This window comes from Calidris pugnax, unplaced genomic scaffold, assembly GCF_001431845.1.
Source record: "Calidris pugnax isolate Ruff unplaced genomic scaffold, ASM143184v1 scaffold27, whole genome shotgun sequence".
Lineage (NCBI taxonomy): Eukaryota > Metazoa > Chordata > Aves > Charadriiformes > Scolopacidae > Calidris > Calidris pugnax.
The window spans coordinates 6,967,811-6,987,367 of NW_015090893.1; the positions used below are offsets into that span (position 1 = coordinate 6,967,811).

The 19,557-nt window shown below is 59.8% G+C and overlaps 1 protein-coding gene across 5 annotated transcripts in view; it reads right to left on the reverse strand.

Annotated features, from left to right (window-relative positions):
* Positions 1–908: 908 nt before the first annotated feature.
* ABLIM3 (actin binding LIM protein family member 3) overlaps positions 909–19,557 on the reverse strand; it is a 55,418-nt gene continuing 36,769 nt past the window's right edge. For 2 of the 5 annotated variants that reach the window (XM_014948295.1, XM_014948294.1), the window contains exons 5-23: positions 18,978–19,104; positions 18,755–18,848; positions 14,038–14,125; positions 12,397–12,455; positions 11,787–11,858; positions 11,240–11,395; positions 9,611–9,640; positions 8,908–9,037; positions 7,874–7,972; positions 6,383–6,433; positions 4,927–5,046; positions 4,609–4,673; positions 4,094–4,241; positions 3,385–3,414; positions 2,887–2,945; positions 2,316–2,376; positions 2,091–2,098; positions 1,447–1,527; positions 909–1,073 (exon numbers count right to left, since the gene is read on the reverse strand). In XM_014948295.1, the coding sequence (XP_014803781.1) occupies positions 960–1,073; positions 1,447–1,527; positions 2,091–2,098; positions 2,316–2,376; positions 2,887–2,945; positions 3,385–3,414; positions 4,094–4,241; positions 4,609–4,673; positions 4,927–5,046; positions 6,383–6,433; positions 7,874–7,972; positions 8,908–9,037; positions 9,611–9,640; positions 11,240–11,395; positions 11,787–11,858; positions 12,397–12,455; positions 14,038–14,125; positions 18,755–18,848; positions 18,978–19,104 (1,592 nt within the window). In that variant the 3' untranslated portion in view covers positions 909–959. The remainder of the gene's footprint in view (positions 1,074–1,446; positions 1,528–2,090; positions 2,099–2,315; positions 2,377–2,886; positions 2,946–3,384; positions 3,415–4,093; positions 4,242–4,608; positions 4,674–4,926; positions 5,047–6,382; positions 6,434–7,873; positions 7,973–8,907; positions 9,038–9,610; positions 9,641–11,239; positions 11,396–11,786; positions 11,859–12,396; positions 12,456–14,037; positions 14,126–18,754; positions 18,849–18,977; positions 19,105–19,557) is intronic. The other 3 variants (XM_014948296.1, XM_014948297.1, XM_014948298.1) reach the window with 3 other exon arrangements.

The window sequence follows — 19,557 nt, forward strand, 5'->3', positions numbered from 1 at the left end:
CTAGTGGGACTGGCACCCCTTACCCCAGCTGGACTGCTCCCACCACTGCTCTGTGGGTGCCATGTCCCCCAGGTGCTCCCAACGCCTCTGTAGGGCCGATACATGGTGACCCAGGACTGGGTGGCATCACAGGTTGTTCACTCTTGGGGCTTGCTGGCTCTGAACAAACCTGAGGAGCAGCAAGAAACTGCACAAGGGAGGAGGTGGCTTTGGCTGTTTTCATTTAAGAAGGGCTTGGTTTTGGGACAGCCTGGAAAGCCACCATTCTGGCACTATGGGAGGAGAAACTGGCTCTGTGGCAATATTGGGTTTGCAGGGAAAACCCACAGCTCAGGTGGCATCAGGGCTCAGGCTGGCACCTTGACCCATGGGGCTGCACCCTGTTCCCCGTGGGGTCCCCATCATTGTTCCTTCTTGTCCCCTGCCCCAAGCTCTGCATTTCTGATCCTGAGGGTGAGGCTGAAGGTGCCTCCAGTGCACAGCCAGGTTAAAGGCTGGGAGGGCAATAAGGAGCCCATGGTGGGATCTCTTTTTTCCTGCAAACGTACTCAGGATGTTTTTCATCCCATCAGTAAGTACACAGACCAGCTGAGCAGAGGGGATGGGACACTCCCATCCCACCCCCTCATCCCAGAGCCCTGCTTTCCCCCAGTCCTGGGTGATGCAGCTGCAGCAGGAAAATCCTCCCCTCTCTGCCCCCGTGGGGCAGCAATGACAGATGCCAAGTGTCTCGGGACCCACGTGGCTTTAGCCCCTGGGAGCCCCCAAGGATCCAGAAACAGGGTCGGAAAAGAAAAGGAAACAAAGAGCATAAAATGGTCTGCGAGACTCCAATTCACTCTCAGGGGTGCAGAGGGCGCCTCTGCCACGTACAGCACCGAGAATCATACAGAGCTGCAATATAGAGATCTTTCTATGTATATATTTATATGTATGTATATATTTATAGTGCACTGCATTTAAAACAGCCGGGCCTGCTTCTTCAGCTCATTCCTCTTCCACAGGGCCAGGCGGTCGAACTCGGCAATGGTCATACCGAAGATCTGGTAGAACTCCTCCTGGGAGAGATGGCGCTGGGGAGAGAGGGGATGCTGGGCCAGGGCTGGGGACCATGGCCACCACCCGGGCCACCATGGGGGCCGTACAGCTGCAGCAGGGGATGAGGGCACAGGAGAGGGTCCAGTGGTATCTCCTGTCCAGCTGGGTGCAATGCTGACCCAGGAGAGTGGGAGCACCCAGCTCCCTCCTGCCGACTGCACTCGTGCCATGGGCATGGGGAACAGCTCTGCCCAGCCAGCAGAGCAGCAGGACCACCAGGACAGTGTGCTGGCCTATGTGTGCACCCAGGGAGCCATGGAGATGCTCCCCACCAAGTCCACAAGCCCCTCGCAGCTCCACACTGCCTCCCCGAGGAGATTCTCCCCAGTGGATAAAGGGTCTCCTCACCTCTAACCGAGTCCTGTCCACATCTTTAGGCAGCTGGTTTCTCCCCCTCGTCCTCACCACGAGCAGCTCATAGGGGTATATCTGCATGGGGACAGGAAGACCATGGGATATCTCCGGATCCAGAAGACAACATTTGGAGCACACGTGGCAATGAGGCTGTGGGGGCCACCAGGGCAAAGCCTTCCCCCACCATGTTTGGCAGGGTTTGGGTGGCACAGCTACCTCCAGGGCTTGGACTGGACAAGACAGAAGAGGTACTTGCTCTCAGGGTGGCCCTAATCTACCTTAAGTCACCTTGATGGCTCTGAAATAGCCTGCTCACTCTGCGAAACCAGGAGTGACTCAGGGACAAGTGTGAGTAGAGAGCCACCAGCACAATCACCCTTCTCTGTTCCTCACTCAGGAGACACTTCCGCTTGGCCAAGTGCTTGGCACCCTGGTAGGAGGGGAAGGACTCTGGTCCGAGCCCCAGGACAGGGCTGTCAGGTGGGGGAGAGAGGGGAATGAAGGTAGGGTACTGCAGGCAGAGGGCAAAGCTTCCTCCTGAAGGGCCTGGGGAACACTCAGACATGGCTCTGGGACTCGCTCTGGGTGGCACTCACACCTCCGGTTGGCAGCCGCTCCTTGGAGCAGGAGCATCTTACCTTGTACTCTGTGGGGAGAGAGAAAAGACAAGAGAGACATGAGCCACGCTGATGCCTCCACTGCCAGCCCCCGGGGGGCTGCAGGGACCCCCACCTGTATCCCTCCCTCTCCTCCCTCCAGCCCAAACCTCATTTTCCAGAGCTGCCCGTGGTGGGGTAGGCAGCCCCATGGCACCTGGCTCCCTGCCTACAGGACCCCTGCCCACGCTGCTCCCCAGCCCTTACCTCGCATCCCCCAGTTGACGGCGTTCGTGCTGTCGTAGTGGAAAAGCTCGGCACTGGGAGGCTGCAGGTGGGATACAGGGAGGGAGGAGTAAGAAGGGGTCCCCCTCCAGATGCTCATCACACCAACTCCCACCCACCCCAAAGCAGGACCCGCTCCTCACACCTGGCAGTGGGGAAACTGAGGCACAAGGAGGTGAAGTGACAAGCCCAGGTCACATGGAGCCAGGATCAGGTCTCCCCATCCCCGTCAATCACTGCCCCAGGGTATAAAGCAAAGCTCTAGTGCTGGGAAGCAACACCAGAGTGTCTCTGAAACACCAGTGTCCCTCTGAAATGTGTTCTGCAGGATGCTCAGGGCAGGCACCTCTGTCCTGCAGTGCCAGGACAGGGCACTTTGGTCTCTAATAAAGGTCATTTTGGATTAGCACAGACCAGCAGTGACAGCAGGGGTGCAGAGAAGGTGGGGAGCAGGACACTCTAGTCCTGAAAGGGGGCTTTGAGGAGTCTGGGGAGAATGACGAAGGGTGCAGAGATGCCTGGCAGTGGCAGAGCAGAGGCAGGAGGCTCTTACCCTGTGCAGCCCGTTCCTCCTGTAGGCAGGGAGGGAGGCTGACTTCGAAATGAGGGGATCTGCAAAGAAGCCACCAAGGTGCATAAGAAAAAAACAGAGGTGAGCCCCACACCCTAGGAGAGCACCCCTGGGCCAACCTACTGCTGTGCTCCCACATCCCTGCCTGGCTCCAAATTCAGCTGGCTCTGTCACCTTTCAGCTCCAATTGATGTCCAGCCTGGCTTCCTCCCGTGCTGAAATCCCTCTCCCCAACATCCCTTTCCCATGGCAGCCCTCCTGCCTCACCCTTCAGCTCAACACCATCTCCTCTCAGTTTCTGTGACCCGTCCTCTCCTGGCACTGCCACCAACTCTGCCCTGGTTTAGCTCCACCCTGGCCCAGCTTTTCAAGGGCTCTTTCCCCCTTGGTCCCAGCTCAGGTCCCTCTTCTCCAGCTCAGGCTCTGGAGCTCACAGCCATGAGGAACCAGTTGCAGAGGGCTGTGGGCTTACACACTCACCACTGTCGGCCAGGTAGTGTGTCCGGGGAGCTGCAAGAAGAGCAAAACTGGGTGTCAGGGAGGACCGAGCACCCCACACCATGCAGAGATGCCCAGCTGCCAGCCCCACAGGTCCTCCTTGGAGCTCCCAGGAGCCCAACAGGGCTGAGGGGCTCTCTGAGCATCCCTGAACAGCCCCAGCTCCGTGAGGGCAGACACACATGGGAGGGAGGAGAGCACAGAGCAGGCAGGGGTATCTGTGCTGCCAGGCTCCCTAACACCCCCAGGACCCCCTGCAGCCCCGAGGGGAGAGGGGTTGGGTGCCCTGGGTGCTGCACAGTTAGAGCCCTGCAAGCAAGGATGGCAACCCTGGGGACAGCTAGCAGGTCTGGGGTGCCAAGAGGCCCCAAACGTGCTGTTAATGTGGAGGTACAGAGGCAGCGAGCCTAAAACAGGTCAGAGGAAAACCAGTGTGGCTGTGCTGTGACACTTCCAAGGGACCCTTTGACCACACGATGAGGAACTTCACCAGGTTGCACAAACAGACCGCAAGCACCCACCATCCCAGGTGGGGCACAGGGAACAGAGAGAGTCCTCCAGAGAGGAGAAGAGCCTCCCAAGTCCAACTGTGAAGCCCAGCACCTCTCAAACCACCCCCTCCCAGTTCTTCCCTCTCCACCCCTTCCCACAGGGGCTGGGACCATGGACACATGGAGGGGGTTGTCCTTACAGCCGTTGAGGGAGCCCTCGTAGCCAGCCGTGTGCAGGGCTTCTCTGCTGCTGGCTGAGCTGCGCGGGGGTGTCCAGGGGTCTGCGTAGGAGTTGGACCGAGCCTTCATCTCCTCCCTCAGGATCAGCCTGCCAATGCCGCTCTGGATCTGGGCAGGGGAGGGAAGCTGCTTCACACCTCTCCTTTCCCTGCCTGTCCCTCCATGACCTCCCGGAACATCCCGGCAGCAATGGCACAGCACCTTCTGGCATGGACTTGGCATCTCCCATCCGTTCCCTTATCCCCAAGAACAAGGTGCTGGGGTGGGGTGTCTCAGCAAGGGGGTGTGCCCCCCCTCCTTCTGGCCCCATGCTGGGGGTGGCCAAGGGGAGAGAGATGGCAGAGGGCAGCAGGGACAGTGGTGGCCCCTTCTTGGGTGGCAGAGCTGGGCTGAGCATCCTTCCCAAAGCCAGCCACCACGGGGACAGCTTGCTGCCAGCTCCCCCCTGCCAGGCCTGGGCAGGGAGATCACTCACCTTGTGCATGCCCCGGTCGTACCCGTCCTCCTCTCCTCCTGATGAGAACCTCCGGGCCCGGGGGGCTGCAAGGAGACACACTGGGTGTCAGATGGGGATGAAGTTGGAGACAGGTAGGGAGGTGACAGTCCCCAGCTGCATGGGCATAGCTGAGTCCCAATGGCTGCTAGGATTTTGGGGTCACTTTGGCAGGTATCTCAGCCCAATCCCACCTTCAGGTCCAGAGCCAACTCAGGGCAGGGTTCCCTCCCAGAGAATAGCTGAGTTTGGGGGCAGGAATGGGTTTCCCTTTCCCCCAGCCCCATGTGGGGCTGTTACCTTTGGGGGAGCCTTGGAAGGACCAGTACTCTGACTCGGAGTGGTAGTACGGGTCCGGGGAGTAGGCAGGGCTGTACTTGGATGACTGTGCGATGTCTTCGCTGGTTTTGCTTTTCGTGGCTGCAGGGTCTGCAAAGGGAGCAGGCAGAGCTGTAACGAGGACCCTGAACCCCACCGGCAGAACTCACAAAGATCCACCCTGGGACAAAGGAAAATCCTCTCCCCTCCCCTCTCCCCAGAGGCTGCCAGCAATTTATGTCCAGGACAGCCTGGAGCAGAGCTGGGAATAATCCATTCCCAGACTGCTGGCACCTCCTGGAGACAAGGGCGCAGAGGCAGAGGTGGGGATGGTGACCAGCAGAGGGGCCGTTGGGAAGGGACCCGAATGGCTCAGAGCCCACAGCACCAGGACAAGCTCTGGCTCCTGCACAGCGCTCACCCCAGCCCCAGTGCCACCAACCTCCCCGTGCCCCAGGCTGTCCCATCACCCAGGGCTATAACTGCAGACACAGGAGGGGACGGAGAAGGCTCGGTTCTGGCAGGGAAAGGGCTCTTGGTGGGTTACAGCCAGGGGAAGGCAGCAGTGGGCTGTGCAGAGGGGAGAACAGAGGGGTGACCCCAACAGCTCTAGCAGGGGCTCAGCCCCCCGTAGCAGGGCCACACACAGAGCTCTGTGCAGGCTGGGGACTGAGCCTTGGCGTGAGAAACCCAAGGGTGAGCCCTGTGCCTTTCTCCCAGAGGAGACCCGCAGGGGAAGGAGGATCAGGACAGGCTGTGTGGCAGAGCCGCCCCACCACCCCAAGCGGGCACAGGGGACCCTGCCAACAGCAGCTACTTACAGCAGCGGGTGCAGCCAGCAGCGGGGCGGTGGGAAGGGAGAGCCCAGGGAGAGAGAGGAGACACGGTTACTGCTCGGGGTGCGGGGAGCTGCTGTCCCTCTACACACAGAAGCAAGCAGGGACAGCACAAACAAGACACCCCTCTGCCTCCCTCCCCCCACCCCTCCCAACAAAGCCCAAGCCTCTTTCACCCTAGAGCATCCATTCAGGATGAGCTGTGATTTTTCTCCAGGTCTCCATATGAAACTGCAAATTGTCGTCTTCATCACTATCCTGAGGCTCTGGCTCCTGGCATCAGCAAGCAATGGCCACTCTTGTCCCCTCTGCCACCCTTCCATGGCCACAGTTATCCCTGTTTCCGGTGCTGCCGACAGCCTTCCCCTCCATCCCTCACAACAGGGATGTGGTCCAAAGCTGCCTTTCTCTCACACTGGACCCTGCACTCTGCTGTCCAGAGCAGGAGCACCAGCCCACCAAAGCCCAGCACCCCAACATCTCGCTCTGACGCCCGCTCCATCTCCCACCCTTGTGCCTAAACACAATTCAGCCAGACCAAGCCCCACACTGGTGCCCTCCCCACTCCCCCCGTGGGGCAGAGCCCAGGGGGCAGACCCTACCGTGTCGCTTATAGATGGGAGGTTTCCGGTAGATGTTGCTCTCACCGGCAGCTGGTGGCAGAAGAAGGAAAGGGAAGAAAGAAGGAGAGAAAGGAGAAAGGGTTGGTCAGCGTGGGCGTGCTGAGAGCGGACAGGACAGAGGTCCTGCAGGAGATGCTATCCCCACACCACGCTTCCATCACACAACCGCCTCTGGGTCCACGCATCCCGGGGGGAGCGCAGCACCGGGCCAGGGCTCCGGGAGGGGCAGCAGGAGCATGGTCCCGGGGCTTCCCCAGGCATCGGTGCACGCAGAGGACATGCAGTGAGTGCCCCAGCGACAGCATGCACCGCGGGGCGGCCGGCACTGCCGGTCCCGGGAGGCAGTGGCACAGCCAGGGACCACCGGCCACCCCTGCCAGCCGGCAGCAACGCACCGCGGCTCGCACTGGTGCAGGGTTCTCGGGATGCCAGCGCCTGGCAGAACCACCTGCAATCATCTACCTGGGGGGAAACAACATCAGCCAAAGCCTCTTTCCGCAGCACAGAGAGAAAAAGAGCGAGCTGGGAGGGAAAGCGAGCTGGAGCCTGGTGCTGAGAGCTACAGCCCCCCACACAGGGGCCAGGCAGCGGAGCTGGCGGAGCAGGGAGGGGGCCATCCATAAACCACCGACCGTCAGCAAGGAGGGCAGGGCAGGGCAGGGCAGGCAGCGGGTGAGAACCCTGGCAGGGATGGGATGGGAGCAGGGGACCGTGGTGGGGAGCCTCTGGGTGTCCTCATGGTGCTGTCCCAGGGGATCAGCTACACATTGTGGGATTCGTTCCCACGCTTTGGAGGAGGACAAGGGCAGTGGGAGATGCCTGCAGCTGAGCAGGGTGGTCTAAGGCTCTGGCCCCACTGTGAGTGCTGAGGGATGGATGGGCAGCTCTGCCTGCTTCCCTCCCCGCTCTCCCCTTCTGCCCACTCCATCCCCGTCCCCATGGGCTCTGCATGGCCGGGAGTGGGTGGTGGCCCTTACCTGGTGGCCCCCTGCAATCCCTGCAGAAGGGGAGCAGGCATCTGGCAAGCCCAGAAGAGTCTGGGGGGAGGGAGCAGCGGGCCCTAGGGGGAGTATAAAATAGTCATCTGTAGCAGATGGGTGCGGAAAGGCCTCCGGCAGACACGCTTCAGCTCGTGATCCTGGGGAGGAGGCAGGGAAGGGGGCAGGTTCTCTGCAGGGAACTCATCTTCGTGTAGGGGGGGTGGAGGAAGGTCAGGGAAGAGGAAGAAGAGGGATGTTGCAAGGATCAAGCAGACTCCGGGCGGCTCTGGGACATCTGGGTGGTGATGGGGAGGGAGGAGGGTTCAAGCTGCAGGTCCTGTTTATGGATGGCCTTTACCAGGGGTAGATCCTGCTGCCAGCTGGCTCTAGGCAGGCGGCGGAGCTACGCATGCGACACAGGGGGGACGGCACATGCGGGCATGCCACAGACACGGCGCTTCCCCGGGGACCGGGGTGCTCCAGAGCCTACCTGGGATGTGGAAATGCTTGGGCGCTTGGTATGAGGTTGGAGTGGAGGACCTCACATCTAACTGGCTATAGTAGGGGGAGCTGCGCCCGCTCTCGGTGCCTACGCGGTGCCGAGCAGAAGCAGCCATAAGTGACCGAGAGAGAGAACAAGAGGCAGAAGAAAACGGGTGTTAAGTGCAGCGGTGTTAGAAGAGCTGGGAGGTGACCCATGTGGTGGGGGCGACAGGGACGTGCACCGGTCCGTGGTCCAGGATGGGGCATGATGGAGCAAGGGGAGATTCCCCACATCTCCAGGGGAAGGTGAGATGCAGAGGAATCCCCGTGCGCAGGTGCTGTCACAGGGCAGCAGGCTGCCCCGCGGCCGGGGAGAGGAAAGCCGAGCGTGCTGCAGAGGCAAACGGGGATGGGCCCTTGGCGGTGCAGTGCGGGGGTATCTCGGGGAGTGCAGGACCTCAGAACGTACCGACCTTGGATTTTCCCAGTCGTTTCTCCCTGGCTCCGAAGGATGGGAGACATGGCACAGACACACTTCCCCCCTGACGTGCTCCAGGGCATGTGCACACACGTGTGTGTGTGTGTGTGTGTATGCTCCAGGGCATGTACACACACGTGTGTGTGTGTGTGTGTAAGGACCCCCCTTGCAGCCCCGGTTGGGCACAAGCACTCTTGTGCACACCCCTCCCAGAGCTACCAATCCAGCTGAGGGGTCTGCACTGGACCTGGGGTCACCTCCCTCCTCACCCCATCCTTCATGAGCCCCAACTCAGGCCTGAGCCAGGACAAAGTTCCCCTCGGCCTCCCCTCGTTGCTCACGAGATGAAAGTCAGGGAACTGGAGGATGCACATCGCAGAGTCAGTGACTGCCCTGCAGCTCCTCTTGTGTCAGCCCCCCATGGACCCCCCAGGCCTCCTGCCTGCTTGCTAGACGAGGGACCACCGAGGTCCTCTGGGAGAACCATGGGACAGTTTGATGGTCCCTGCTCCACTTGGGGTTCTGATCTTAGCCCAGCCTGGGGTTTCAGCTGAAATCCTCACCTGAGCGGTAGAAATGGTGGGGGGACCTTGGGATGGTGGGGGACATGCCCTGGCGGCTGTAGGTGGGGGAATCGATGTAGCCAGGGCTGGAGGCTCTCCTCTGCCGGGTGTCAAAGCTCTCGTAGATGTCCTGGGGACCGGGAAAGGTGTGGAGAGAAGCGGGGTTAGAGCTGGTGGGATGAGGGATGAGGCCAGTCAGTGCCTTGCCAGCCCTGCAGGGGTGTCCCATGGCTGGGCTTCCCCGTGCTTGTGGCAGCCCAGGGAGATGCATGCTCTGTGGTGTGACAGGCCGGGCAGCGTGTGTGTCCTCCATGGCTGGGGGTTCCCCAGGCTGCTCTGCCTCCCCGTCAAAGCACAGGCAGCAAAGCCCAGGGTTCAGGACCAGGCGACAGTGTCTGGACAGAGGATTTCACCCCCTTGTCTGGAGATCATCCCTTTCCCCTGAGCTTGTTCCCAGTTTCCAGTGTCCCCCTCCACGGGGCAGAAGCTGCACCCCAGGTCTGCTCTGCCAGGGAGGGCTGCATGCCACTCTCCCCAGGGTCTGAAGGACAGGACCCTCCCGGATGGCCCCCCCATCTCCCCCCACCTCAGGACAGCACCCAGGCAGGGGGACATTCAGTAGGACCCCAGTGGTCCCTGGGCAGAGGGACAGCCTGTGGTGGCAGCAGGTACCAGACCTCTCAGTGCCCGCCGGGGGCATTACCTGTGAGTACGGGGAGAGGGTCCCCAGGGACTGGAGGCGGCAGGAGGCAAAGGGGGGAAGAGAGAGAGAGAGACAGCACACAGTTAAGGGGAGCAGTGACAGACTGAGGTCCCACAGCAGCTTGAGTGCCCACGTTACAGCCCCATCACAGCTGGCAGGCTGCTGGCACAGCTGGAGTGCAGCCATGGCAGGAGGAGCTGGTGAGAGGATGGCACCTCCCAAACCCACAGCCTGCACCCCTTCTTGGAGACTTCGGTGGAGCCCCTCAATGCACGTGGCTGCAAGGGGGGGAAGGCTTCCTGCACTGTCACGGGGTGCACTGCAGGATGGCAGGCTTGTGAGAAGCCTGGAGACTGGAGACGTAAGAGATGCTGCAGCTGGCCATTACAAAGTCCTCTTCTAGGTCTACCTCAGGGTGAGAGGATGGCACCTCCCAAACCCACAGCCTGCACCCCTTCTTGGAGACTTCGGTGGAGCCCCTCAATGCACGTGGCTGCAAGGGGGGGAAGGCTTCCTGCACTGTCACGGGGTGCACTGCAGGATGGCAGGCTTGTGAGAAGCCTGGAGACTGGAGACGTAAGAGATGCTGCTGCTGGCCATTACAAAGTCCTCTTCTAGGTCTACCTCAGATTCCCTCAACTCCGTGTGAGCTGCTCAGATGCTCTTCTTCCACAGACTTACTGAAATCATCCAGCAGCCCCAGCCTGCCTGGGGGAGCAGGGCAGGGCAGTCCCACGCCACGTGCTGCTTGGGCAGTATCTCATCACACGCTCGCAAAAATGCACTGACTGAGCCCCCTTCCACTTCCACCCAACCGGGACAGCCCTGCTGTGCTCCAGAGACACCATGCCAGGGCTGTTCCCCCACTTCTGCATGAGCTGCTCAGACACTCTTCTTCCACAGACTTACTGAAATCATCCAGCAGCCCCAGCCTGCCTGGGGGAGCAGGGCAGGGCAGTCCCACGCCACGTGCTGCTTGGGCAGTATCTCATCACACACTCGCAAAAATGCACTGACTGTGCCCCCTTCCACTTCCACCCAACCGGGACAGCCCTGCTGTGCTCCAGAGACACCATGCCAGGGCTGGGCGGCCTGGGCCAGCCTTATTCCCCAACTCCAGCTAAGGGGGAGCAGGCATCTTGCGTGTAGGACGATGGCCTGCCAGGGGCCAGGCTCTGGGCTGAGCCACCGGGCTGGTCCTGCCAGCCATCTGTGCCTCCAGCCTGCGGGGATGCAGGCGTGCTGCCTGCCCTCCTCCTCTCCCGCTGCGGGCTGCGCTGGGTGAGCTCCCTGCCATCCCTCCCTCCCAAGGGTGATGTCTCCTCCCACGCAGCGCCGTCTGTCCCCGCACCTCGGGCGTGCGGCACAGCGTGGGCAGTGCACAGCCATCAGCTAAGGTCACTGCTTTCCTTCTTGCTCTGCAGCAGCAGCAGCATCACCATCACGGGTTCCCTTCCAGCTCTCTTCCCAGCGACAGAGAGCCTCCAGGAGAGGTCCTACCCCAACTCCTGCCTCCCTGCAGTATTCCAACTGGAGTGAGCATATATCCACGTGCAGTTCCCCACACTTCCCCAGATCAGCCCCCGGCTCCCTGGGCAGCCCGGCACTAGGCGTATCGAGACTCAGTACCTCCCCATAGCTATATCTCTCCAGCGTCTCATCCGATGTATATCTGTGATAGGGCTCGTAGGAAATGAGGTCAGGACGCTGCACTTCATAGATGGCTTTAATCTTGGGAAGAGCTGCCAGGTCTTTGTAATTAAGGATCTCATTATCCACTTTAGCCTAGGGAGAGGGAGAGACAGAGACAGAGAGAGGGAAAGGAAGAGGAGGAGTGAAGGAAGGGGAGGCTGGAGCACACAGTGCGGAGCTGGCACAGGGCAGACAGAGCCCACCAGCACACCAGCAGCAGAAGAGGTAAGAGGAGATGCCCAAGAGGGAGCAGCAGGAAGGGGCAGAGGAGCTGGGAGGGTGGGACTGTGCCCTCCAAGCGCTCCTGGTCTGTGCCAACAGCACTGCTGGCATGGCATGCTGCTGGGACGAGGGGTCATGGCTTGTCTGTGCCGTCCCCAAATGCTGGGCTCGTCCCTGGGGGACACCTCGTGCTGTCACTCCCTTCCCTGGGGCTGGCACATCTGTCCTGCCCCATGTGGATGAAGGGCAGAGCTGTACTTACGCAGATGACACGGTTTGGGGAGCCGATGCTGGAACCAGGGGGTGAGATGGAGGTTTCTGATGTCCTTCTGTGCTGTGGAGGCAGGAAAGCAGAAGACAGGTGAGAGCATGGCAGGGAGGGAGCCCTGAGCAGGCACAACGCAAGCAAACTGTTGGTTTTGGGGCTGGATTTCACTCAAGGTCGGGTTCTTCCCCTTGCCCTTTCATCCCCTTGCTGCCAGTGCCCATGGCCGTTGCAGGCTGCCCTGCCATCCAGTTTTGTGTCCTGGCCTCTTCTGGGGCCAGATCCAGAGTCGGGTGAGTGGCTTGGCAAGACCCAGTGGGCAGTGGCCACCCGGGCACAGGGAAAGAGCAACATCTCAAGGGGACTGCTGTGCCCCCTCCCTGGCCACAGCATGGGCTGCTGCCAGCCAGGAAGCAGGTCCCCACTAACAGCCTCCTCCTTGGCCACCCACCATCCTCTGGGCAGCAGGGGCAGAGCTTGTGCCAGCCTCAGGAAGCCACCCTGGGCTTCGACATGGCCACAACAGTTCACCTCCAGCAGAGAACTTGGGAACAGCATCATGTGGGATGTGCCACCACTCAGAGATGCCCCTCACCCTGCTGCCTACCTTTAGCTTCTTCTCTGCTCTGGCTGCCTGCTTGCAGATGGGGTGCCACACTTCAGAGCCTGCAACACAGCAAAGGGAAAGTGTTTCAGCTCCACGCACAGCTCACCCCTGCTGCCAGGGATGGTCCAGATCCTCCTGCCCCAGGGGAGCCCCATCCTGTCCCTGCCACCCCCACCACCAACCTGCAGCCCACAATCTGGTCCCCAGGGAGGACACGTCTCCAGCAGCAGCTCCATTGAGCAACCAGTGTTATAAGGGTACAACCCCTGTGTGCTGGGGGGCAGCTCCTGGGGGAGGGGGGGGCAAAGGGGCAGAAGGTAGGAACCGGATTCTCTCCATGGGGAGCAGAGCAGGAGGGAGGCGGTGAGCCCCCAGGATACATAAAGGGGGTCACCTGCTGGGTCCCACTGGCTTTCCTGGGCGCCTTTTCCCCTGGAGCACAGCCACAGGCAGGTGCCCACTGGGAAGGCAGGGCAGCGGGGATGAAACAGCTCCCAAGCCCCGAGATGCAGTGGCTAACACTACTGAACTGTGACAGCAAACCCGGGTGTGCTTTTGGCACAGCCCATCTGGGGCTCAGCCAGGCAGCTCCTGCTGGTTGAACACGGGCCTGGGGGAGGGGGGGGACAAAGGGGCAGGAGGTAGGAACCGGATTCTCTCCATGGGGAGCAGAGCAGGAGGGAGGCGGTGAGCCCCCAGGATACATAAAGGGGGTCACCTGCTGGGTGATGCAGTGGCTAACACTACTGAACTGTGACAGCAAACCCGGGTGCGCTTTTGGCACAGCCCATCTGGGGCTCAGCCAGGCAGCTCCTGCTGGTTGAACACGGGGTAACACCGAGCCCAGGGCACCCACAGCCCCTCACCCCCCCCTCGGGGCTGGAACCAGCGAAGGCACTGAGTTTCTCCCAGGTATGTCCTGGGATGGACACTGAGCACATCCATCTTGCTGCCCATGACACGTCTTTGCTGGGACCCTGGCTCTCTCAGTGCACAATTCCCCCTTTGCCACTCATGGGACCATTAGTGGGTCAAGGTGACAGGCAAGCACAGGTTACTGAGAGAAAACAAACCCTCCTTCTGTGCTGGAAATAGTCCCTAAGGCAGCTCCAGGCAGGGATGAACTCCATGCCAAAACCAAACCCAAACCATCCGGCTGTGCCAGGTGAAAGCCTTACCCCTCCAGTGGGGCTCGCAGAGTAAACGGGATGAGGGGAGCTGGGGGCAGTGGGAAAGGGGTCCTGGAGCATCTCCCCTTGGCATGGGGAGAGCAGGGAGCAGGTCACCCTGCACCCATCCCAACCTCTACTCGCTGGGCACGGGCCAGGGGCACATCCAGGCTTGCCTGGCATCCGTCCTCAGCTGTGCAGGGAGAGAAAATCTAAAGATGAGAAACAAAGTCTCCTCCAACTCAGCCACAAAGAAGGGTTTATGGAGATAAATGATTGCCGCTTGGTCCAGGAAGAGCGCAGGGGCTGGGGAGCAGCAGAGAGGGGTCTCTGGCATTGCTGGTGGGCTCTGGGTCTCTGCTGCACAGAGACACCCTTTTGGCACCGATCGCCGTGAGGACCCAAACCCCAGGTGGCCCCACAGCCAGCACACCTCTGCACAGCCATGTTCTTGCTGGAGCGGGTTCCCTACCTGTGAGGTACATCTCCTCTCCTTCTGTGAACATCTGGTGGCAGCGGACACATCTGGCACAGGTGGGGTGGTAGTGCTTCCCTCCAGCCTGCAAGGGTGAGCAGAGAAGAGTGGTCCCTAAGCAAGGCAGGACATGGTGACCTGCTCACGTCCCTGAGGGCAAGTGGCCCCGGCATCACTTGCTGCTGCAGATGATGACAGAGTGAATGGGGAAAAACTGCCCAGGGTGGCCTCATTAGACCGTCCCAACACATGGAGAATCCAGAGACCACTGCATCACTAATGCTTCTGACCTGCTGGAGTACAACTAGGAACCTTCTGCTTTCCTTCAACTGTCCAACATATAGGAAAGCAGAGCCAGGAGGTCCCAAACCCTCAGGGAAGGTACCCCTCTAAATGTCACACCTTATAAATTCTCCTTAAAGTCTGGAAATAAGCAAGACCCTCTGCAGTAACGCTCAGCCGAGCAGCCATGCTTTGCACCAGCTCCTTCCCTCTACAGAGCTTTGAAGAGAAACAGCAAATTTGGCCCAGGACATTGCAGCAGGGAAGCAGTAAAGGGAGAAGAAGGGTTCTGAAAATAAACCTCATAAAGCACAAGCTTCCTCTTGCTGTCAGACCCTCCCTGGCTACCACTGCCAGCCCTTCTCCCTCTCCCTCGAGAAACTTTTCCCCTTCTGTGAAGCCATGCCCAAACATCAGCACTAGTGACATGCGACTCCCCAGCTGAGCAGGAGCCGGGCTGCTCCCTTTGCTCTTTGACAGGGATAATAGCTTTAATTGGTAGCTTGTTTCCACTCAAAGTGTCTGCAAGCATTTCAATTATAGGCTCATTTTCTGAGCTGGGAATCGGGAGGCAGGAGCTGGCTCAGGGCAGGGGGAATCTGGGCTGCACTGTTGGAGCTCAACCCCAAAGGACGTTTTACTCCCATAATAACCTAAGAGGAGAGGAAGGATAATTTAAGGCAGCAGAAGGAAGAGGAGGCTCTGGCTGACAAAAGGGAGGGTTATGACAGAGGGGGCTGGAGCCGGTTTGAAACAGGGAGGATCAACAGGAAGATCTGCTGCGAGGATAACTGAGAATCTGCCAGCTGATTGCCCATAAAAATCAACGTGGAACTCCACGTCCTCAGAGTGCAGACACCAGCCAGTGGCTTTTTCCTTCCAGTTTATGCCAAAAACGAATGGAAGGTTTTAGGGCAGGCAGGGAAGATGAGTGGGAGAGTTTGGAGCCTTCTTCCTTTCATTGCGGTGCACCTCAACCCAGGGAAGGGACATGGTCCTCCACCCCAGGCACCTCCCTGTGCCAGCTTACAGCAGCACAACCTACTCCTGGGCTGGCCCGAGTGAGCCCACAACCCAAATACCCTCAGTTCATACCCAAAAGCTTGATGACAGGACAGGAAAGTCACTGGTGGGAGAGCCGCAAAGCCAGACACACAGAGGAGCAGCAAGGAAAGCCCCAGTGCCCATCACAGCACTGTGCCAGCATCCCTCTGCAGCAGGCACCCATGGCAGGCTCACTGAGCTGCACCAATTGGAGGAGACAGCCATAAATACAGGGAGAAGAGATCAAAAATAACCCAGCGAAAGCCCAGCTCCTAAACACTTCAGGCCAGTGTGTGTGCAGTTCCCATCGCTGGTACTTCCAGCTGTCTGGAGACAAGATTACACAGGGGACATGGGACCCCAATGACTGATGTGAAACTTTCCCCAGTCCCTCTCTGAATCTGGGATGGGTTTGGTGCTTCTGGATCCCCTTAGTACTCCCAAAAACTGGCTGTGCGGACAGTAAGGAAAAAAAAAAAATATATATATATACATCTTTTCCTCTCCTATCTAGACTATATGGGCTGTGGGACAGGTGAGACTGTGCTAAAAGGGGATGCTGTGCAGAGCAGGGTGTGGATGTGGAGGGAGGCTGCTCCCCCAGTGGTATGTACCAGCCCAGTCCCACCTTTTCCAAAATCTACCCAACATCTCAAAACCCACCACTCCTGCAGGAGCAACTTTCTGAAACAAGCACAAACCTTGGTCTTTTTATATTCGTTAATGTTACAGCTCGTAAAAGGCTGGTAGAGCCTGTGAGGGAAGAGACCTGCTTGTTATCACTTGTGGTCCCTTAAAGACTCATTAATCATCCAAGCCTGGCCGCGCTTGCAGCGATTGGGAAAGCCCAGAGGCTGCCGGGATACATGAGAATGCTCCTTAAGATCTAACATTATTTAAAGGTGCCCTTTCCATTTTGCACTCTGCTGAAGAAGACAGTCAGAGCCTCTGGTTTTACAGGAGATGGTGCAATACCACGAGCAGGCACGTGCCCAGCAAGGGTGGGCTCAGCCCCTGCTGTGGGGAGACAAGGAGTGCCCACAGCACACATAGGCTCTGTGGTTATCACCCAGCACAGTCCCCCGGCACCCAAACCCCATGTTCCTCTTGGGCCCCTGATGGCACCTGCAAGGAGGTGGCACCTTGGTTCTGCCCGCAGGGACCCCTGGGCGCTGAGGTGCATTAATTCCAGTTCACTGGAGTCCCAGGGCTCGCTGGCCTGGGTGCAGTTGTAATAGGCAAGGTGCTAAAGCAAGATGATGGCTGTTTGGAACATCTCGTGGGCTTCACCCAGCCTCTTCCCACAGCCCACCAGAGCCACTCCAGCCAGAGAGAGCCAACGCTGGGAGCAGAGCCTGGGATGGAAGGCACAGGGAAGAGGTGAAGGACAAAGCCAGAGGGAACATAGAGCTAACACTGGGAGAACAGCCTGGGGAGCTAGAGGCTGCCTCCTCGCCACTGCTCTGAGGCTGTCTCCAGCTTGCAGGTGGGCTACCACCACCCGCACCCTGTCGTGCCCTGCAGAGCTGCTCTGTCCGTCCCATCAGACATCCATCAGAGGAACATCCTACGCTCATTCTGACTCCATTGTGGTTGCGCCAAGTGAGGAAAACCCCGAGGGTGGTGCAGTGAGGAGGCAGCAGTGCCCCAGGGTGCCATCCAGGCTGGCAGCACGGCCTCTGAGCTCAGGGCAGGGGTCCCAGGTCCCCTCTGGCTCCTCTTATATGCTGAATATCCCACACTATGCAACCTCCAGCCTGCTTGCCCCACTGGGGTGGCTGAGGATGCTCTACACTGGCACTGGGGTATCAGGGACCGGACTGCCCAGGGGAGCAGCCATGGGGATTTGACCTCAGGGGACCCTCTGGCTTCACCCTGCTCTGCTCAGATGTTTATCAAGTGGCCCCATGATGGGCAGCCAGCCCACGGCAGCCACTGCAACGCTGAGCTCATGCTCAGAGCATCCAGTGCCACAACTGCTGCCAAAGCCTGGAGTCAGCAGAAAGCCTTCCCAAGCTGAGGCAGCTCCCTGAAGAGGGGAAAGATGCTGGAGGACTCCTGGCACCCATCTCCAGCTTTGGGAGAGGTGCCCTGGCCAGGCGAGGTGCTTTCAGGCCAGCCCAGCTGGCAGGATCAGAAGAGGTGACCACTTCTTGGTAGTCTGTGAGTGAAACAGGCTGGAGATGTCCTGGAACAGCTCTGAGCAGGCTGGAGACCTGCACAGCCACCGCCACTCCAGGCCCAGCACCTGTGGTCTGGCTCTCTGTGGAGCCACAGTACCTCTGATTTTGGGATACAGCTTCCGATTGCTGCTGCCTGGAGATGTGTGGGTGCCAATGCCACTCCCATCCTGCGTTCCCACAAAGGGAAGGTCTCAGGAGTGACAGAGCACACTTTCTGCATTGCTGTGTCTCTACGCCACCACAGCCCAGCCCCACAGCATCACCAAGCATCACTGATCAAAAAATGACAAAAGGTTTCATTCTGACATCTTGCTCTCTGCCTCCTGAGCCTTTATTTTGCCCTCAGACCAGATTTTCTGGCTTTTAATTTTCCCCTGCAAATGCTGGGGTAGAAACAGAAAGCATGGCAGGACACCTCACCTCCAGGAGCAGGGACCACAGGAAGGACCTGACTGCCTGGCTGACAGAAGGACCAGCCCCGATGGACCTTTCTGTTCCTCCCCAGCAGCAAACCCTGCTCCCTCCATCTCTCCCACCTCTGCAGCTCCACCATCACCTAAAACATCCTCCACGGCCACCTGCATCCATGCCTTGCTGTGGGATCCCTGCATCCCTCAGAGGCTCTGAGCTCCCGCTGACCAACAAGGTGATGAGCAAAGCCCTCTCTGGATTTGGCCAGGGTAGGGGACCCCCTGCTCAGGGGTGTGCTGCCTGTGGGCAGGGTGCTGCAGCCCCTCGTCTGGGCTCCTCCGCAGCGGGGAGCCGTGCTGGATGCGTTTCCAAGGCAACAGGCAGGCTGCCTGCACAGGGATGCGCTCAGAAGGTGGGCTGGGGTGAGCGTGGTGGGGACACTCCTGAGCCAGGCATGAGAGGAGCTGGTTAAGGATAGTGTCCCCACACCTTAGGCTCCAGACACGTCCCTTCACACACAGGGCACCGCGTGCTCTGGCTGCTTCTGGAGCTCCAGCACCCAAGCCACCTCTCCAAAGGTCTGCAGCACGGTGGTGCTCCTTCCCCCACTCCCACCCTCCAGAGAAGGTGGTCAGACTGTGTCCACACACCCACCCCAGGAAGAGCCATGGCCCCAAGAGACCGAGGGTGCAGGATGATGAAACTCCCTCGCCTCCCCAAGGCATGCACCTCAGGGCGGGACACACAGTCCCTATTACAGACCGGGACCGGGTGGCCACGTCCCTGGGACTCACCTCCAGGACCCTGCCGCTGATGTACCGGTCGCAGGTCTCACACTTGATGCCGAACTGGGCATGGTAGTCGGACTCGCAGTACGGGATGCCATCCCTTCAGGAGAGGGAGGAGAGCGGGGTAAGCGGTGAGTGAGCTGGACTGGGCACCCCCCTCGCTGCAGCCCCAGCCCCGGGGGGCATGGCATGGCCCGGCCGAGCCTGCCACCAGCGCAGTGGCACTCACTTGCTGATGTACTCGCCAGTGAGGATGATCCCGCACGTTTGGCACTTGAAGCAGCTGACGTGCCACTGCTTCTCCAGGGCCAGGAGGGACTGGCCTTGCTTGATCTCCTCCTTGCAGCCTGCGCAGTCTGGGGGGACAGAAGGAGCAGGGGGGTAGTGTGGGACCACTACAGCTCTCCAGCTGGGGGCTTGACAGCATGGCAGGAACACCCACATCTGCTGGCCTACACAGAGGTGCCCTGGTGGTTTAACCCATGCACCCCTCACACCCAGAGGAAAGCCCTGCCCCAAGGGACCCCCTTTTCTTGAGGATGCTGCTGTTATAAACACCCTGCTCAGGAGACTGCTCCAGGGGCAGCCTCTTGGGGATCATTTCTTCATGGGGAATCATCTCTTTACAGAATATGCCACCTCTGCTTCTTCCCAGCAAAGGAGCCAGGGGGACGGTCTCCTGCTGGAGCTGGGACCTCTGAGGTGCTGCTGGCACCCAGCCACCCCAGCTGTGGCACAGAGCCGGGTGTCCCTGCTGGGCAGGGAGCTTGAGCCCTGGCAGGTCCCCGGGGGCTCCCCTCCGGGCCGGG